The 20,747-nt window shown below is 37.7% G+C and overlaps 1 protein-coding gene across 1 annotated transcript; it reads right to left on the bottom strand.

Moving 5' to 3' along the window:
- Window positions 1-829: 829 nt before the first annotated feature.
- LOC147558421 (PIF / Ping-Pong family of plant transposase) lies at window positions 830-6,563 on the bottom strand. Its single transcript, XM_086660083.1, has 2 exons — window positions 5,862-6,563; window positions 830-2,107 (listed from the first exon to the last, which is right to left on the bottom strand). The coding sequence occupies exons 1-2, from the start codon at window positions 5,989-5,991 to the stop codon at window positions 1,062-1,064; spliced, it is 1,176 nt and encodes a 391-aa protein (XP_086516209.1). The 5' UTR covers window positions 5,992-6,563; the 3' UTR covers window positions 830-1,061.
- Window positions 6,564-20,747: the final 14,184 nt, after the last annotated feature.

The raw sequence follows: 20,747 nt of genomic DNA, 5'->3' as shown, positions 1-20,747 counted from the left end.
TATGCAAAGGATATATGTAACGAGTTATATGAATATCAATGAAATGCCAAAATAGGTATCAAAAATATGTTATGAGATTCAATAGAAATATCCCTCAAAATGTCAGGTGAAATACTTCTCAAAATGTCAATAGACATTTTTTCTATACACTCAAAATCTCTAAAATGTAGACTCTCCAATATCAACAAAAATCTAACAAGATATCAACTGACATGAAGTCTACGAGAATCACTATCCACTCCCCCTAAGTCGTTGAGGTTGACTAGTAAGTTGACAATCTCAAAGACCTAGCTATCTTTTGGGGAATTTCTATGGGCATTACCCAAGTTGCTAATAGCTGCCATCTTGCTCCCTGCCTTCATCAAACAATGTCTGGCTAATAGCTGCCATCTTGCTCCCTGCCTTCATCAAACTATGTCTGGCCCGAGCCGCGTCGATAAGAAGAGTCAAAAGCTCCCGGACTGAGATGTATTCCAAGAATGGCCCCTTTATAGTTTATATCTTCAACAAACTTTTCGTATGTGGTCGTTAAGTATGAAAATACATTTCAAAAGTTATTTCTACGAGATCAAATATTTCAATAAAAAAGTAGAAGCACTAACGACTCCGGATGTTACTTTATGGCCACATTGGAACGCCACCGGCTATGGCAGACGGTTTCTAGACCAATGCCTCTAGTTGGTAGATCTAGCTCCTTGAAGATCCTATATTACTTTACAACCCAAAATCATATAAAAGGGATACCAAATGCCCAACAAGGAACACTGTAGGAGGAAATCAATTAATCAAAAGATCAATAACCAAATATGTATGAAGTAAACTAAGTATATATTATAAATTTATGATAAAAATTCGATGTATTTCATTCTGAAAATCTGTTATCTTCTTACTACTACCGAAGAATCTGAACCATCTATACTCGGTGTCGTCTCAAGAAATGATATCTTGAGTTCATCCTGTAAAAAACCAACAAAATACCTAACAACAATGTTTAAGAACTTATTAGTCGATTAATTCGATGTTGTAGGAAGGAAATAATCAACCACGAAAATTGAATTATTTCAAGGTGACAAGTTTCCAGATAAGTAGAGAGACAATTCATCTCTCAAGAGAAAAGCATTATTATCGACGAATTCACAGTTTTGCTGGCTGTAACCTGAGTCATGATGATGAGTCAATGGTATTTCATCTTGAACTTCATCTTCCATATCGATCGCGATATTATGAAGCATGCAGCAAACATGAATTATCCTCGGTAATTTATGTTTATCGGGTCTCCACATTACTCCTTGAACGATCTTCCACATCTCCTTTAACCTTGCTAATGCCCTCTGTGCCACCATTCTCGTAGCAAAGTGTCGCTTATTGAATTCCGATCTGGACCCATCTGACAAACTCTTTCCTTGGTAAGGAGTGATGAGCCAGGGTAACAGAGGAAAACCCACATCCCCAACTATGTATTCTCTCAATTCTGATCCTTCTGAGAGTTGTACCGTCTTCCCATTAAGCCTCTTCCCTTTCTTACAAAAGCTGAAGAAGGCGGAGTTTCGAAGAACTGAGGAGTCACTCAGGCTCCCGGGCCATCCAGTGACAATGTCTCTAAATCTCATATCGGGGTCCACAACGGCCTGTAAAATCATACTGTGATTATTTTCATCGTCATACCAGACGTCATTTGAGTCGACTGCAGGCAAACACATCATGATATGGGTCGTATCAATTGCTCCACAACAGTTGGGTAGGCCTTGAACTTTCTCAAACTTGGATTTGATTTCTGTCATTTCTGTCTCGGTAGCGGGCCAGCGAAGGTGGCGAAGCCCTTTTTTTTCCATAGCTTCTACAAACCGCCAGGTTACCTGAGAAACAGTTGATTGGTTCACCCCAAATTTGTCACCTACCGTCACTAACGACTCGCCTGAGCTCAACCTTCTTAGAGCAACAGCTACTAGATCGTTTACACATAGAGGCTTTCCATCAGTAGCAGCAAAATTTGACGATTTCCCTGTCATGTCGTCCTTCACCAGTGAACAAATGTAGTTGAAGGTCTTTCTTGAGATTTTGAAGACAGACTCAAAAGTTTCCAAGTTCTCTGATTGGGACAAAGGACCTGCAAACAAGAAAAAAGAAGATCATATCAGTTATTGCATTTCATGTTTGTAAAGTACCTTTTCTCTTATTTGAAGATACATTTCCTACTTCATATCTGCAATCGAGAAAATGAGTATCAAGTCCTCCAAACTGTATCCAAGAAGATTGTCCATTTGAGAAGGTAAAAGAAACTTCTTGTTTATATGTACTTTATGTCTTCTTCACAATGTAATGTAAGTTACCAAAACATAACAAAGGTCCCAGTATTATCATACATACAACAAAGAAAGAAAATATCATGCTTGCAGTGACATAAGTTGCACGAGTAGGGTTTGACTTGGTATTTGTAGGTGTTTATAGGGCCTAGTTCCATGGGTAGGATTCAACTAGATATTTGATTGAATTTGCATTTTTAACATACATACATTTACGTGTATATATATATGTATATATACACACACACACAAATATATAGGTTAGGAAAAGCTGAATTATTCAATAAATAACACATGCTTATAGACAAAGTTGGATAGGATCATCAACTAAAGAGAAAGTGGACTTCATTAGATTCTAAGAAGTCGTAAAACTAGAAATAACCAAATGGTGTCAATTGGAACATCTAACTAAGGACAGTGATCCTTGACTTAAGTCAGTCGCTTACAAACAAACCAGGTAGTTTACGAGACACACCCTTCAGATTGACAATTCGTGTTGTTTAAGATTCGTTAGAGAAAAGGAGCAACAATGAAAACCAATCAATCAATTGTCAATATACAAACAAATCACAAATGTTACATGTCTAGTTCTTTGCAAATGAGTGTAAAACATCTCTGAATGTTTGCTTCTACTTCTCACTCAATGAAAAGTTCCTAAACAAATCTGTTAAATAACATTGTAATATACATTGTAGTTTTAGCGATCACGAAGTATTGAAGATTTCTTACACGAAATAACAATTTGAATTTGTATTTCAACATCTCCGGGTGTTTCTGAAGTTGTGATGAACTCGCTGATAGGTCTGGTTCTTTCCGTTTCCATAATCATGCTAAACTTCTAAAGTGACTCACGAGACAATAACTAGATGGAAAAGCTCGAATTCTTTTTTCGAAGAGTCGGCAGCTCTTTTGGGCTTATGAACTAAGTACTAACAAACTACAGAGTTAGCCCGCCATTAATTATAGTAATCTGGGTTTTGACTAACAATGAGAAAGCACCTAAAATATGCTCAGTCATAAATCAGAAGAATATCCATGAAATTTATCCATTAATATTTTCGATTTAAATCGTATATAAGGTAGATAAGTGCGAGTGAGAGTCTGGGACAACATGAAAGTCAATTGCACTGAAATATCCAAGTGAATGACTCTCCCGGGAAAGGCTTACTTTCTATGTAAAGGAAAATGAATTCTTGAATCCTCCCGGTTGACATATATATATATATATATATGTATGAAAATGCCTAACTGGCAAAAGGTGAACTACAGAATAACATCTCGAAACTAGAAAGAAGCAAGACAATGGATGTATTAAGCATATGTTTTTCTTGCTTCTCCAAATGATATTAACTTAAATAAGCAGATAAAGGACATCTAAAAATCCTCTAAATTTAACAATCTTCAAAACTGAGATGACCTAGTCCGCCTTCCAGTATCAAACAAGTTGGAGTTCAGGGTGCATTTAACTAGTTGACCATAAACACATAATTTAACTTCTTAGACTGTGTTGAGCCTTTTTGGTTTCCGCTATAATTCTCTTATCTCAAATCGAACTTCAAGAACACCAGGGAGAGATACAAGTGCTTGCTTATTTTGCCAACAATATAGAGAAACATTGGGGGTATTATATGTCACCTAATCCTTTGACTTTGGGAACTCGATATTCAAACTTAACCTTTAAACCATGAAAATACGGGTTATTTTACTGAAGAAGTAAGACTAATAACAGTATTATCATGAATTTAGGGGTAAGAAATGGTTGAAATATATTACACTGTCAACCTGAAATTGGTAATGGATAAAGTAAAAGTTTTTGGATTATGTGAAACCAACACTAGCCGCACCTATTCATGAATATTACTCATTTCTTGGGATCTGACCTATAGCGTAGCCATCTCTTATTGATTAAATGGAGAGTTTATACTAAGTCTCTTGATTAGATCGACACTAGTTATTCCAATAGCAAGTGGGTCTTGCCAAATTCTCGAACAACATACGAAAATCTTGTTTTTTTCTTACATACTTCTTTTTCAAATAGTTCCTTTACCTCTAATAACTCCAATATTGAACACGAGCAACCCAGCATGATGAAGAAATCAGTGCTTCCACTTACCATTACCTAAAGCTAACATAATTGGTCGAGATTCTAGTACTATCCTGTCCCTAGCTCTTGGCACAATAAGTTCTACTTGCTCGTTCATATTCCATAAAATGGTCGCTAATGCATTGTGTACTTGATATTGCAAGAAATAGCAGAAATCAAGCTACACAATTTATTTTGTTCAAGGAGGAACAAAGTGCACTACTTAATCAAGCCCATTCTTTTGCTATGAACATTATACGAAACATCATGGTTGACGGCTTAAGCTTACGAAAATTTCCAGTGCGGAGAACATCTTTCCTCGGGTAATGTTGTTATCATGCATGACCAGATCAAACATGAGCACAACTTTTCGCCTATTACTTAGAAGGTCACCAGATATTTCCAACGTTCTAAGAACTTGATATTAGTTTTGTCGGAGCTAACCATAACAGCATAGACATTGGCTCTTCAGCTTTCAGAATGCTACATTTATGATGAATATAAACATATAATGTACCATTTGAGTCTTCTCACAGGTGCTTATGTAAACATGTAGCTGTCGAACATAGTGAATCTTTGATTGACGATCTTAAATAGCATTTCAATAGAGTTCCCACCAAATAGAAACCCAGTGTGACTTCTATTAGTCTCCCCATGTCCTAAATGTTGGAGCTAGTACTTCAATACCCACAATCTTGAAGACTCATGGAACCATCCATATTACCTCTAGTTCCCCATCCATGAATGGCAGCACAAAGTACATTTACTTAAAATCAACTATCCAATTAACAAGGTTGACCCGTAATTGCTTTTGAGCAGATTTTTTTATGGAATTTCCTTGACAACCCTTACCTTAATGTCTTTTAAATCGTTAACAAAATTAATACACAGATCAAACTAGGGCAAAATGAAGTGATTAACAATGGGAGCTCACATTTATGCAGACGAAGAGAAGAAAACAGAACGAACTAATCAATAACAATACGATGTTCATAACCATATAGTGTTTCTATATCCTATTTCCACCCTCTTCAAAAAAATAAAATATCCTATTCCACTATCCAAACATAAAGAAGCAATAAAAACAAATACCCAAATACACATTATCTCCTTCAAAGCAGAAACCATGAACAACACTCAAAACAACAATCTGGGAAGATATCAATAACTTGATAGCTCAAAGAAACTAGAGATTGGGTTACCCTCCTAATATTTTACCCAAATGTATTTTTGAAACATCACCAATACTAATGGATTCTTATCAAATATGCACCAACCAACCTAATTACCAAGAACTAGATTAAATCTCCATCAAACACAGAAAGAAAACCTAAGTTATATATACCCTGATAGAAATATAATACTTAAAACAACAAAAACAATAAATCATATAGAAACCCAAATAACACCAATATCTAAACACACATAAAAAAAGACAGTGAAAATGAATAAGAATTGAAAGAAGAAATCAATACCATTAATCCTCTTTGAGAACTTATCCCACCAATCAATGGGTTCATCTTTTTTAGGAGAAGCCGAACCATTTCTTTCGAGTTTCTTCTCAACTATTTTCCTTTTCCTCTTGACACCTCTAATGGGTCCCATTGATGAAAACTCAAATACCCAAACTCAAGATTTAAAGCTAATGACAAAGTGCACTTACCCACAACAAACCCACTGGTAATGATGTAAACAAAAGATAATCAGATAAAAGTTGGATGAATTCGAAGAAGAGAAAGAAGAAGAAGATCCATTAACAAGAAAATACCCAGATTTCACACAAAGAAGAGAGAAGTTTTTGAGATCAAAGATGGTAAGGGTAGTGATGGGTTTGATAAGAAAAACATGCAAATACGACCCTTTTAAATTATGTTAAGAGGGTTAAAAGCTTTTGTGAAGTTACACAGAGAGTGTTAATGGTGGTGGTGTTTTTTTTTACTAAAAACACATGCAGGGAAACTATAGAGGAGTAGAAGAAGGAAATGGGGAGGAGAGAATAGAAAGAGATTTGGGTTTGAAAGTGAAGCGATTGAAGGAATATATAAGATAATATTCAAGGGGAAGACAAGTGGGTTGTTGTTTGTTAAGGACAATGTAACATGAGAAGTGAAACACAAGACATTGTTACCTCTCTCTCTACACCTCTCTCTCTACACCTCTCTCTCTCTCTCTCTCTCTCTACATATATCATATATGGTTTGGTTATAGTTTGGGCTAATTCATTTGGACTTAGGATTTGCACTTGGACTTGCCTTGGACTTGGACTTGGACTTGGACTTGGACTTGGACTTGGATAATAGATTCCATTTTGTGGTATTTCTCATTTTCAACATTTTTTCTTTATGTTTCATATGCTATGAAATTTTTTATTATCCTTAGTTTATGTTTCACGTACATATTAAAGTGCAATTATATGAACCGTTAGATTCATTACGTAAAGAATCACGCTTTTTAATTGAATAATTTTTTTTCTCGCTCAAATACATAAAAGTTATAATATATTCTGACTTTGTAAGTACTTGCCGTTTGTTATAAGTATGTGAGAAACTTCTATTTATTTTTAAATCTCAAGGTCGAATCTTAGAATGCAATCTATAACCTTTGTGGTTGATTTTGTTTTATAAATTCCGTGACATGTGTAAATGTATGCAAACCCACTTATCTTACACTAACATAATTTTCTTATACAAAATCTAAAGTATTAAAAAGTTTGTTCCTATTAATAAGAGCAAGTTGATTTAGACTGCTCTCATCAAAAAAAAAGTTGATTTAGACTAGCCTAGTGAGATCTTCACCTTTTAAGAGCCCTAGGATCACAATTCCATTTTTATCGTTCAATCATTGTTTCAAAAGACTAAAAAGATATCCGTTCTAATTAAATGTCAATTTTTCAAAAGATTATTTTTATATTACAAATTATTATTATTTTTTAAATGTATTAAAAATTGGTTGACAGAATGATAGGTTAAGAGTTTACTTTCTTACAAACCCTTGTGATAAAGCAATATTTTCTATTTAACAAATTTTTTGGATATTTGAGAATTAAATGATAAACTTTTAAATGGAAATTGTGATAATTTCTCTAGATTGAGGCAATTTTCAACAATAAATGCTCATTATGTGTGTCTGATAGATAATTGGACACATAAGAGGCAATTTCATCAATGTGGGACTATTTTTAATTTGTTCTATTTTTGTAAGTCAATTACTTTTTAGGATTTAGGGCTAAAAATATCTGAATCCATGGTTAAGGATATGTGTAGATCCAATATATTTTACCTATGGGTTTAGTGATTAGAATATAATGAAAGATTGCCATTTACTATGTATTATCATATCTATAGATGATAGAATTGAGAATCAAGATCCACTTTAACCTAAGCAGTAAGCAGTCTCTATACATTACTACATTAGGCAGGTGAAAATGGGCCTGGGTTAAAAGTTTGTATCCTGGGTATTGCTTGGTCCAGTTTGCCTGATTAATAGGGCCTTTTATAGGCAAGCATCTTCAAATTAGGCTATAAGGCACCAAACTAGCTATAAGACACCCTATGGCTAAATTTCTAGCTCTTTGGGGTGCATTGGAAGTAATGTGTCTGAAGCCGAACCATGGGGGCTTGAAGATGTCTGTTTCTTTTGTTGTGGGGTAACTGTGAATTTAGACATTCATAATCAAACTTTAATTGGTATTTGTTATATGACATTATGAAGATATAATTTTCTAATCGAGACACATTAGAGTCGATCGAGACCTTTAAAAAAGAAAATGAGTCGATCAAGACATTAAAAGGTTTGCAGATGTCATTGCTGGCACTAATTCCACCTAGAGGTTCATCACTCATGCAAGTAAGCATATGTATGTACAAGTAGTGTGAATGAATGTAAGTAGCACACTACTTCTGATATACCAATGATGTCTGTTTGGTTTTAGCACTGGAGACTTAAATACTCCCATTCACCGGTCTTAAGTTTAATCTTTCGGATGTCTATCTCATCCACCTCGCAGTCTCAAACTTCAATTCTTAATTCAAGAGGTCAACTAATAAACAAATAGGTTAGATTTGTGATCATTCAACTCAAAACTAATGTTCTCAACAAAAAAAAAAAACTCAAAACTAATGGACAGTGATTAGAGATGACATAGACATTATATTATTGGTTACTAAATATACCCATTCTTGATGCGAGCCTACTGTCACATGCCCCATCACATATGTGTTCTTTGAGCTTAATATTTTTTTCATTTTTTTACTTTGAGCATGTGTGACTTTTATACCTACCACGTGTAGGTCTAGTTCTGATACACGGTATATTTGTGGTCATCCAATCAAAACTATTTGCCAATGAGGGGAGAGGACTTGGAAATTATTTTTTTGTGATTAATGTACGAATTTGAAACTCACGCTACATTCCCCTTCACGTGAGGTGTTCTTTGAGCCTAATTTTTTTCTTCGTGACGCGAAGCAAGTGTGGATTTTACACGTATTGTATGTGTGCCTAGGTTTGATATTTTGTTAAATTATGGTCATCTAACTCAAAACTAATTTTTTTTTTTTTGAGGGAAGTAAATACCATTAAACAAGAACAAGGTTACATAGTTAGCCCAGATCGAAAAACACGACCGGGAAGACAACATAACACAAAAGTTAACAAAAGGTACTAAAAGGCAAGAATGCCAAAGTTAGGGGGGAAAAGCTGAGGCCGCGAATACATGTGCTAGCTGGTTGTTGGCGCGTGGACAGTATGCAAGAGAGACGTTAAGCAAACGCGTGCGACGTCGGATGTCGTCGATCTCGTCTAGCAGTCTCCACGGGATATCTGGATCTGTGGCTGAGATTAAATCAAGTAAAACCCTAGAATCCCCTTCGATTATAAAAACCCCACCATTCCTCTCTTCCACCATTTCTACCGCCGACCTCAACCCTACTAACTCACTGTGGAGCGGAGAAAGCGGTGAGAAGGTCTGTGTCCTAATGTCCATGATATTTCCTTGATCATCTCTTGCTACCGCCGCACTTGATGCTCTTGTTTCCTTGAATGAACCGTCGAAATTGATCTTGATACAACCGATTGGAGCGGGACACCAGTTTTCTGACATAACATTATCGTTAATGGAAGAAGGGGATTGATAATGAGGGACATACCTGAGCTCTTCTCGGGTGGACCACCAACATCTCTGCAAGTCCAGTTGTCTGTCTGTGAATATGAGCTCGTTCCTTTGCTTCCACCAGTTCCACATAAGATAAGTAGTCAAACTCCATTTATCTTCTCTTTGTTGTGGGTCTTCCAGTACGTTTTTTAGACGAATCACCGGATGTAGTTGATTCTGATCTAGGGTTTCATCTCTTGTAAGTTGCAGGAGTTGTCTAAACCTTGGGCAAGTACCAAAGAGGTGTTCTACTGTTTCAATCTCTTGAGTATTACACATGCGACAGTATTGGGGTATGTGATCCATTCTCTTACCTATATTGTTGAGAGTAGCTAATCCATCATGAGTAAGTTTCCAAATGAATGTTTGAATAGTTGGTTTCATCTCTTTTCTCTTCCAAAATTGTTTCCATGGGAATATTTGTGCTTTCTCGGTTAGTGTTGGAAGCTCTTTAATCTCTGTATAGTAGGATTTGGTAGAAAATTTCCCGTTAACCGACGGACACCAGACGAGTCTGTCTTGCTGCCTTCTTGATGGTAGTTTAATTCTCATGATGTCCTGGATCGATTGTCTGTCAAAATAGTGAGAAATAAGGGGCATATTCCAGCTGTTAGTACTTGTAATGATCAAATCTGCGACCCAAAAGATGTTAGAAGGCAGCTCCTTGACACAATTAGGTCTGTGATTATGTGTATTAGGGAGCCAGGGGTCGAGTTGGATTTTAACAGATGATCCATCTCTAATGATCCAAAGAACCTTGTTTTCCATGACCTCTCTAGTTTTAAGAACAGCCTTCCAGAAGGGAGAAGGAGAAGAGGGAGCATTACATGACCAAAAATCATTATAAGGAACATATTTACCTTTTAATAGTTTGACCCAAATCGAATTCGAGCTAGTAATAAGCCTCCAAGTCATTTTGGCTATGAGCGCCTCATTGACTTGTTGCAAAGACCGAATGCCTAGCCCCCTTTATGTTTAGGACTACTAATAATGTCCCATTTAATGAAATGGAACTTTTTTTTCGTGTGTTGCATGCCCCCACCAAAAATTACGTTCTGCCCTTTCGAGTTGGTTTATGACCCCAAGAGGTAACAGTTGTTAGCTGAAGGGATAAGTGCAATAGGGACCAAGGACGGATTTGATCAAAACAGTTCGGCCTGCTTGAGAGATGAATTTTTGTTTCCATCCGGCCAAAGAGTTATGAAATTTATCCACCAACCACTCATGATTCTTGATACGATTACCTGGTTTGAGAAGCAGAGCTCCTAAATACTTAGCTTGGTCCGTCATGATCGGAGCTTTCAGTTGATTAACGAACTGTTGCTGGGTTTGATTCGTTACTCCTCGACTGAATATAATAGAAGACTTCTCGAAGTTGACTTTCTGTCCTGAAAAGGCTTCATATTGTGTCATCAATTGTACAATAGCATTTAAATTTTGTATTTTTGCATCTCCAAAGATAATCAGGTCGTCCGCGAATAAAAGATGTGTAATGCTCGGACAGGCCTGATTAATCTTGTACCCTGTAAACATGTTCTGATTGGCATAATGAGAAATTAAGAGGGAGAGTGATTGTGAGGTTAGGATAAAGAGATAGGGTGATAATGGGCACCCTTGTCTCAGGCCTCTAGAGGCCGTAAAATCGCCAACTAATTTCCCATTAATTTTGAAGTTAAATCTGGAAGTGGTAATGCAACACATAATTAGCTTAAGAGTTGTACCATGAAGGCCAGAGGCCATAAGGACCTTCCTGAGAAAGGTCCAATCCACTCTATCGTAAGCCTTGGCCATATCCATCTTGAGGGAGAAGGCTCCTTTCTTGGCCTTAGACTGGTTCATGGAGTGGAGAAGTTCCTGAGTGATTATGATGTTGTCCATGATTTGTCGACCCGGCACAAAGGCGTTTTGAGTCCAATTAATATAGTCCTCTAGATAAGGTCGCATTCTGTTCGCTATGATTTTGGTGATGAATTTATACACTGAGTTGCAAAGAGAAATGGGGCGGAAGTCTGAGGCCTTACTCGGGTTTTTGATTTTGGGGATTAATGCGATCGTCGTCAAGTTTAAGGTTGGATCGAATTCACCTGAGATAAAGATGTCCCTTATAAATGCAATGAGTTCGTCCCCGATCACGTCCCAGTTATGTTGATAAAAGAAGCAAGGTAAGCCATCCGGTCCAGGACTTTTGATCGATCCCATCTCCATGACGACCGCCTTAATTTCCTCTCTTGATGGAACCCTAGAGATGTGGGTCAAGGCTTCCGCTGAAAATACCTCAAATGCACTAAGAATCTCAGTAGGCGGTTCAGTCACTTGTTCTGCCTGAAATAAATTCTGAAAAAAAGATGTTAGTTCTTTCGTTATTTCTTCTTCATTATTGATAGCTTGGCCTGAATTGGTTTTAAGTTGGTGAATTCTGTTTTCTGCTTCTTCATTGACATTGCTAGATGAAACGCCTTAGTATTCCTGTCCCCATTATGGGCCCATTTGGATTTTGCTCTTTGCTCTGCTTTTGTTTTCTGTACTTCCTCTAGGTGCAAAATCTCCTCCTGTAGATTGCTTTCAATTTGTAGAGTCGTGTCCGTTGGAGTGATCGATTGGATATCTGCAAGGCGTTTTCGAAGAATGATTAGTCTATTTTTTAAAACCCCAAAAGCACGCTTACTCCAGCTTTGAATGGAATGTTTAACGTTCGATGATTTCTCTAAAAAGTCACCTGTGCTGTTAGCCCAATTTTCTTTAAAGGTGGTCGAATAGTCCGAGTGTTTGGTCCAAAAAGCTTCGAAGTTATTAATCGTTTTCATAGTGTTGCCATGCACAGTCAGCTTGAGTAAAATGGGAGCGTGGTCGCTATTATATCTAGGCAGGTGAAAGACTCCCGACTCCGGAAATCTAACTAACCAAGGAGCGTCACATAAGGCCCGGTCGAGCCTTTCTCTCGTGAGATGGTAAATGGCTTTGTAGTTAGTCCAAGTAAAGGCCGGACCATTGAAACCTAGGTCCAACAAATTGTTTTCTCTGATGAAAGTCTGGAAATTGGTCAGGAATGGAATGTTGGAGGAGCCACCCCATTTATCTATTCTAGAGCTCATCGCGTTAAGGTCGCCAATGCAACAAACCGGGTTATTCACTGTTCTAATTTTGAGGGAGAGGTCTGGCCAAAATTGTTGTCTATCTTGGACCCTAGGGGGTCTGAAGGAGTTGAAGGAGATGTCCTTCGACCAAGATGGCAATGCGAACAATTTGTCGGATAGGACAATTGATGTGGAAGATCATCAAGTCCGATTGATTTAGGGATCGTAGAGTTGTAGCTAGAGACCAACTACGATCGTCGAATTACGAAGTAATTCGCGGCTAACTTCGATCGGATCCTACAACGGGTTACACATAAGAGTGACAAATTGATCTAGGATATGACTAGTGGGAGTGAGATATAATTATGGGAGTGTCCCATAAACATATCTCATAGGCCTAAAAAGGAATTAGGCAAAGATAGTACAAAAAGGCCAAAAACAGGGTTTTTGGGCCTTAGCCGATTCGGGCACTTCTAGGGCTCGGATTGGGCTGATTTTTGGAGGGACGTTTCCTTATGTTATGAACATTAAATCTGCCAATTTTGGCTGGGTTTGGACGTCATATCCTTAGGGAATTGAGAAAATACCAATAGTTGCTATTTTCGACTATTTCCCTAAATCTTATTCTAAAGGGTGTTTTAGGAAACCTAAAAGGAGGTGGATTCTTATTAGGGTTCTATATAAACACTCTTAGGGCAGAGAATAAGGGGTGGAATTTCTCTCTAAGCTTTCTTACTCTACCACATCAAGTAGAGAGGAGAAAGTGAGTTAATTCCCATTACTATCAATCTAGTCAAAGAAGAAGGTGTTCTTCTATCCAACCACCATTGGTGTGCTAGCTATACAACAAGGTGGGAGATCAAATTGATTGCTCGTGTCCCAAGTAGAGGAGCTACACTTGAAGCTCTTGGTCTTCTTCAATCAATTCAACTAGTTCGAGGGAAAAGCGATTAAGGTAATCTACTATCTCCATTAGATTAATTACTAGTTTTACATGTGATCCTGGGAATACTAGTGTAGACATTAGATGTCTTATTTCCGCTATAAACACTAGTAGAAGGGTGTAAATCCCTACAGTGGTATCAGAGCCTCTTGCAATGAACTAGTTTTTGCTAAGAATCGAACTAGTTCATATTAGATATGATTGATAGTTTGATAAATTGAGTTTATAAAAGTATTTTAAAAGTGTTTTAAAATTATTTAAACTCACAATTTGATATTATTGAATGGGATTCAATGAATTTCAAATTGAGAATCAAATTGATGATTAAAAGTGTTTTAAAAACTCAATTTGATTGAATTTCAAACTAATCCATGCTTGATTAAGTTGATAGTTATGTTTAAAAAGGTTTTTAACATAAAATTTGATTAATTTTGAATTGGATTCAAAGATTTTTCAAATTGATTTCAAAATTGTTATTTGAAAAAGTTTCAAAAACCTAGATTTTGATCCAAAATTGGTTTGATTAAGAGTTGTTTTAAGTTTTGGAAACTTTTGAAAAACAAAAATTTGGAATTTTAGAAGTGTTCTAAAAGAAGTGTTTTGAGTTTTAGGAAACTCTCAAAACAAAAATTTGGAAATTTTTAAAAAGTTTCTACAAGTTTTGTAAAATTTTAGAAGTGTTCTAAAAGATTTCAAAATTTAGAAAGAGTTTTAAAATTGGAAGTTAGCAAATAAGATTTGCACAACAAAAAAAAAAAAAAAAAATTTGGAAACTAGGGTTTTAGAAACCCTAGTGTCCGGCCAGGAAGCTTCCTGGCCGGACAGAAGCTGCTGGTCGCGTTCACTGGATGCGTCCAGAGCAGCTGCTGAGACACGTCCAGGAGACGCGTCCAGCAGCTGCAACCAGATTGCCACTGGTCGCGTCTAGGACGCGTCCAGAGCAGCTGGGACGCGTCTTGGAGACGCGTCCAGGTCGAGTCTAGGACTCGACCACCAGCTGTAATGGAAGCATCTGGACGCGTCTTGGAGACGCGTCCAGAGCAGCTCGGAAGCGTCTAGGACGCGACCAGAAGCTGCACTGGTAGCTTCCTGGACGCGTCTGAGACGCGTCCAGAGCTCTCGACCAGACGCGTCTTGGAGACGCGTCTGGGAGGTTCTGGGTGTCTCGGACTAGTCCGAGACACCTAGTGCTGGTCCGGTCCAGCACCAGACACGTCTAGGACGCGTCCGGTGCATGGACTAGCGTCCTGGCTCCGGGCCAGGACGAGACCAGGCCTTGGTAGGCCTCGGCCAGGACATGCCGGCCCTATGGGCCGTGCTATGTCCGGACCTTGTCCGAGCCCTTTTGTGGGCTTGGGCCGGGACTTGTGTAGGACTTGACCCGGGCTTTTTCAAGGCTTTTCGGACCACAAAAAGGGACCATCATTCGAGTGGGAGTTTTTGCCAAAATTTCTTCCGATTCCAACCAAATAATTCCAAAATCAATCCGGGCCATCCAAGGGACCAAAACGGATTTCTCTTTAAATTGATTTATGAAATCATTAAGAATCGAACCAATATTTTTCCGAAACTGACCCGGGCTTCCTCGAGCCCAAAACGGAGTTTTTCTTAAAAGTTGATTTTAGAAATCATAAAAGATAAAATCTGAACGCACCATTAGTTGAATTCTTCGAATTTAGACTTAAGGTCCGTAATGTGACGTGTGATGTCAACAAAAGTATCTCCCAAGATAATCATGCATATATAATTCTTAGCCTTGATATATTATATGATTGCATGTGATGAGAATGCGGGAAACTAGTATGGCCATAGATTTATTTCTTTATTCTTGTTTTAAGAACGGATGGGTGCATGCTTTGTAATTAATTTTAATTTCAAGTTTATACGATCTGCGAATCGTTAGAGTCTTGTAATTAGAGTTTAAGGGTCTATAAGTCAATTGAAGAAACTCGAGGATGAAATTCAAAGTCGAGTGTGAGAAATCAATGGAGGTTCAAAGATGGCGATCTAAGACGAACCAAAAGGCGAAACAAGAAGAAAACCAAAGGAGATTAGATCTTCTAGGTTAAGGGCCATACTAGGATCCATATCTGCTTGATTTACTTTCTCATGCGCATTTACTTACTTTTTACGCTTTATGTCGTGGGTGTTAGTTAGGCTAAATAGTTCACTATAACAAACGCCAGACTAGCGTAAAAGTCCCCAAAACGTAATCTTGAGTAATCGCCTATCCAGATTAAGACACTCGTTGCGCCCTTGTTCGAGGAAGGTGGGTCGGCCTTCGCAGAGTACCTCCTCTACCATGGGACAATGCGGGTAGGTCTATAGAAGAGGCCTACACGTCTAAATGGTTCTACTCAACGAGATCAGCAAGAGAGTCTTGGATACTCGAGGCAAAAGGATAGATTAGTCATTCATTAATGAAATCTATCAACCAAGAGTCATAAGGTATGATCAGTGAAGTAGTTCACTCACCCGGAACGACGGAGTCAAAGGGTAGGGCCTTCGTCCGCTTTACTCCGAAGAACTAGGGTCTTGGAATCACTTGTTCAATCGGGGACGATTTTTATTGAATAATGTGGGAAAACTAAGTTTTTCAAAAACGATAACGAGTTTTAAAACTTTGTCATTTCTTTATGTAGTTTTTAAGATGACACGTAGAAACGGTTTCAACATTGAATCACACCTATGGGAGGTGTTGATCCACTTCCTAGAATGGAAGAATGAATCCGAGAATAGTTCTCAGATTCAAAAGGAAGGTCACTTGAATACCCAATCCCAATGTTGACTCATACAAGAGAAGGTCAAAAGCCTTTTGCAAGCAATCGTATAACATTCTCTTTGGAAGAGTAATGGATGCTAGCATAACCATTAAGACAAACTAAGGAAGAAATTCCTACAGAAGTCATAAATGGGGAGGTACGAGACCTCCAAGGCAATCTGAAAGTCATCCTAAGGGAAGACAACAGAATACATCTATCACCCAATTCAATATCGATTGAACAAAGATAGATAAGACCTTAGATGAGTCACTCAGGTTGTTACGGACAAACTGAGCAGAACATACGGGAATATCCAATCTAAGAAAGGTTCTTGAGATTTGGTACAAAGAATCTAAGAAAGAGCTCTTGAGATTCAAAAGGGCAAAGGGTCAGTCAAGTGAGGCAAACATTTGATCAAAGAAAAGCAGTTGTCGAGTACATGATCAAGAGTATTTCTCATTACAGTGATTGTTTCTAAACAATGGCTAGACCATTTAAAAGGAAACTACCTTTAGCACCTGGAGGACAAAAAGGAATGGAATTATGAATTCCGGTTCCGTATCCTTGTAAACAAAGTTAAAAACAAGTATCGTAAAATTCCTTCATCAGGTATTTAAGACCAGATGAGCGGCTCAGTGGGAGCTTAAGGGAATTACATACTTGACTAAAAGAAGTAAAGATCCAAGAGGGAGCAGAAGCAGTAATGCTAGGGATGCTGAAAGGGATCAAAGTCTTCTTTTAGACACTGATCTAGCTTAGAACTTAATAGTGATTATTTTGTTCTTCTGGAAACATATGATGTTTTAAACCAGTGGTAAAATTAACTGAAGGTTAACATTGATAATGGCTAAAATCAAGAGATTCAAACTCATTAAACTTCAGCATTGTCAATTAGGTCTTAAGGACTGAATTGACAAAGTCACCCTTTTCAAAAGGCATAGAGACTAGTAATCTATTAGGACTCATACGGTGTTATGCAGACCTATAAGTTTACTTGCAGAAGCTAACGAGAGAAACTTCAAATACGTACTCTGACAACTTCATGAAGTATGGAAACGTACAAATCATAAAGTATAAGTCAGAATGTTTGAAAGGTTCAAACAAAGTACAAACCGAAGTAAAAGAATCATTTTGACCAGAGAGTTTAAGTCATCCGATTAGATTGGAGTGGTAAAAACTTGAGTCAAATACTTGATAACCATCAAAGGAGTTGAGAAACCGTTTCCCAACTCGCTCCATGGAACACATCTGAGGGATGGTGGATTCAGTGGGAGTAATCGAACATTGCTATGCATAATTCGATCAAAGATGGGTTTAAGCCAGTCTTCCGAATATTTTGGGACATATTCTATAAACGATTGTTTTCACACTTACCAAAGTCCGTCTAACAGCTAAGCTTGTAAAAGCATTACAAAATTAGCTAAAGTCTGACGCAATTTCTTTAGAAGAAATTTGGGCTTTTTTCCACAAGCAATCAAGAAAACAAAGTGTTTGTTGCTCATGATAGTATTCTCCTAATAATTAGCACACCTAGTAGTCTGGGAGAAAAGCACTAATTATTACAAGAATAAGTGGGAGAAAAGTACAAGTCGATTTAATTCGATCATGAAAAAAATCATGAAGGGTCATGAAGAACAATCATGAAACTTGTACAAGACGATTAAATTCGACCAAGAGCAACAAACTGTGACTCCTCGGAAAAGGAAAGGTTAAAGATATGATCTTGTAAACCCACCGCACAAAAGCGAATGTCATTCGCAGGAGAACTCTCAAAGCGAGTGAAAGTGTCTCTAAAGGAATATCTCAAAGTAGTTGAGATAACTCCAAGTTGTTGTTCAAAAGCCCTGAAAGGTCAAAATAAAATCTTAAAGACTCAGAAAATAAAGGTTATTTCTGAAGAGATAAAAGATCTGCGCAGAAACGGAAACTGACTCTAGATTTTGGCTAGAAGCCAAAATCATCGTGGAATCCATGTCTCGTCAAGACATGAAGCTTGATAATTTAAGTCAACAGAAGACCTAAATTGGTTTTCCAAAATAGAAAAATGAGAAGGATGGAAACATTCATGTTTCCCGAAACTAGACAAGAAGAATAAGATTCTTCCAATCAAGTTATGTCCACAAGCATGCTTCAGAAATCTATCGACGGATTAAAAGCACGCAAGAGTTAGAATCTTCGATTTAAAAAGGCAATCAAAGAAGTTTGATTCCTGAGGAATGAAGAAAATCTTGAATCACGAGTTTCAAGAAGGTAAGTGGGAGTAAACAAACCTTCCGGGTCCGTATGCAGAGTACATACAAAAGATTGAGTACGACATAAGGTGTTGTATAACAGTAACGAACTGACTCAATAAAAGACCACACACAAAAGGATAAAATGCCATTTTTGGGCATCTGAAGATCTATAAGCATAGATCAAAAGGATGATAGGATTAGAGAGACTCAGTACACTGAGATGCTTGAGATCCGAAACAGAAAATCTAAGACTCGGAAAGTCTAAAAGAATTTCGACCCAAAAGCTCATGACAGAGGGCGTTGCAAAACTCGGAGTCTGAAAAGACACCGATGAGCAAACAAGCATGAGAGGGAGATTTATGTTCGAATACATAAAGTCAATCATATTGGATATGATTAGCATTTGAATATCCAAATTCGGATTTGAAAACCGAAACACTACATAGAAACATCCTAGAAGGCTAAAGGATGAAGTAGTACAAAAGTTGAACATGTCATCGTAGCAAACTTCCAGACATGGAAGGAAAGTAGGCTAAAAGTGTTTTAAGCCGGGAACTGTTGCAAATACTACATAAAGAATTAAAAGCCTTAACTCTAGTAAAAGTTACTAGAAATTATCAAGGTTGAAGTAAGCAATCTTCAAATTAATTGATAATTAGTAAAGTTTAAAACGGACTACATACGTAGTCAAACTAAACTGTCACCTAAGACATAGTATGAGACTCATACACAGTCTAAGGCATGAGGTAAATTTGGAATAAACCTCGACGAGTAAAACTGAGTGGGTAAAAGAGTTTTACGGAAGAGGCTCAGATTTACAACTCTCGTTATCGGAAATAATAGAGTTATTTCACAAGTCGTCTAAATTTGGTTTAGTATTTAAACGACAGTCCATCGATAATAAAACGTTCCGAATAGGTTTGTCAGATACGTGATCTGATGAATGAAACCCTATTAAGTGAACTTGGAATATTTATTATCAAAAACCCTGGTCCAGGTCATTGCATGGACAACAATGACTCACGAAGACTAGCACGGGAGTCGATGGGATAGCGCAGTTTCATGGGCTATAGGAATAGTATATTCTATTCGACTACGTGGGTGTGTAAAAGGTTTATACACTGGATAACCCTCAAATGAGAAGTACATCACTCGTGATGAACGTCAATACTTCTCATAAAGACAATTGGAGAGATTCCTCAAAACATGAGTGTTCCACTCATCTTATGAAAGGAATGCCCGACTTTGGTTCCGTCAAACGCCGCGCCGTAAAAGGAGGTTATAAAGACGGATACTGGGAAGGACAGGATAGACATGAAGTTAAGTGGGAGCGCAAGAATGGATTGTGTCACCCTAATCACATTAGGTACAAAGTGTCTCAAGGCCACTTGATGAGTAGCAACTGAAAATGCGTGGCCGCGCTCAAACGGATTAAAAGTTAATCGTTTGTCTTTTACAGTTGTACTCGGATATCAAGAAAGTCTGAATGACGTGACGTATCAGATGGGATACTAAATTGACACGGGAATCGAGGCATTGCACTTGTTCTAAGTCCAAGTGGGAGTCTGAAGGAGATGTCCTTCGACCAAGATGGCAATGCGAACAATTTGTCGGATAGGATAATTGATGTGGAAGATCATCAAGTCCGATTGATTTAGGGATCGTAGAGTTTTAGCTAGAGACCAACTACGATCGTCGAATTACGAAGTAATTCGCGGCTAACTTCGATCGGATCCTACAACGGGTTACACATAAGAGTGACAAATTGATCTAGGATATGACTAGTGGGAGTGAGATATAATCATGGGAGTGTCCCATAAACATATCTCATAGGCCTAAAAAGGAATTAGGCAAAGATAGTACAAAAAGGCCAAAAACAGGGTTTTTGGGCCTTAGCCGATTCGGGAACTTCTAGGGCTCGGATTGGGCTGATTTTTGGAGGGACGTTTCCTTATGTTATGAACATTAAATCTGCCAATTTTGGCTGGGTTTGGACGTCATCTCCTTAGGGAATTGAGAAAATACCAATAGTTGCTATTTTCGACTATTTCCCTAAATCTTATTCTAAAGGGTGTTTTAGGAAACCTAAAAGGAGGTGGATTCTTATTAGGGTTCTATATAAACACTCTTAGGGCAGAGAATAAGGGGTGGAATTTCTCTCTAAGCTTTCTTACTCTACCACATCAAGTAGAGAGGAGA

Source organism: Eschscholzia californica, unplaced genomic scaffold, assembly GCF_041429995.1.
Source record: "Eschscholzia californica isolate CP2 unplaced genomic scaffold, dmEscCali1.0.p SCAF_2, whole genome shotgun sequence".
NCBI classification, from domain to species: Eukaryota; Viridiplantae; Streptophyta; class Magnoliopsida; order Ranunculales; family Papaveraceae; genus Eschscholzia; species Eschscholzia californica.
Note: the sequence above shows the minus strand (reverse complement) of the source record. Positions and strands in the feature narration are given on the sequence as shown.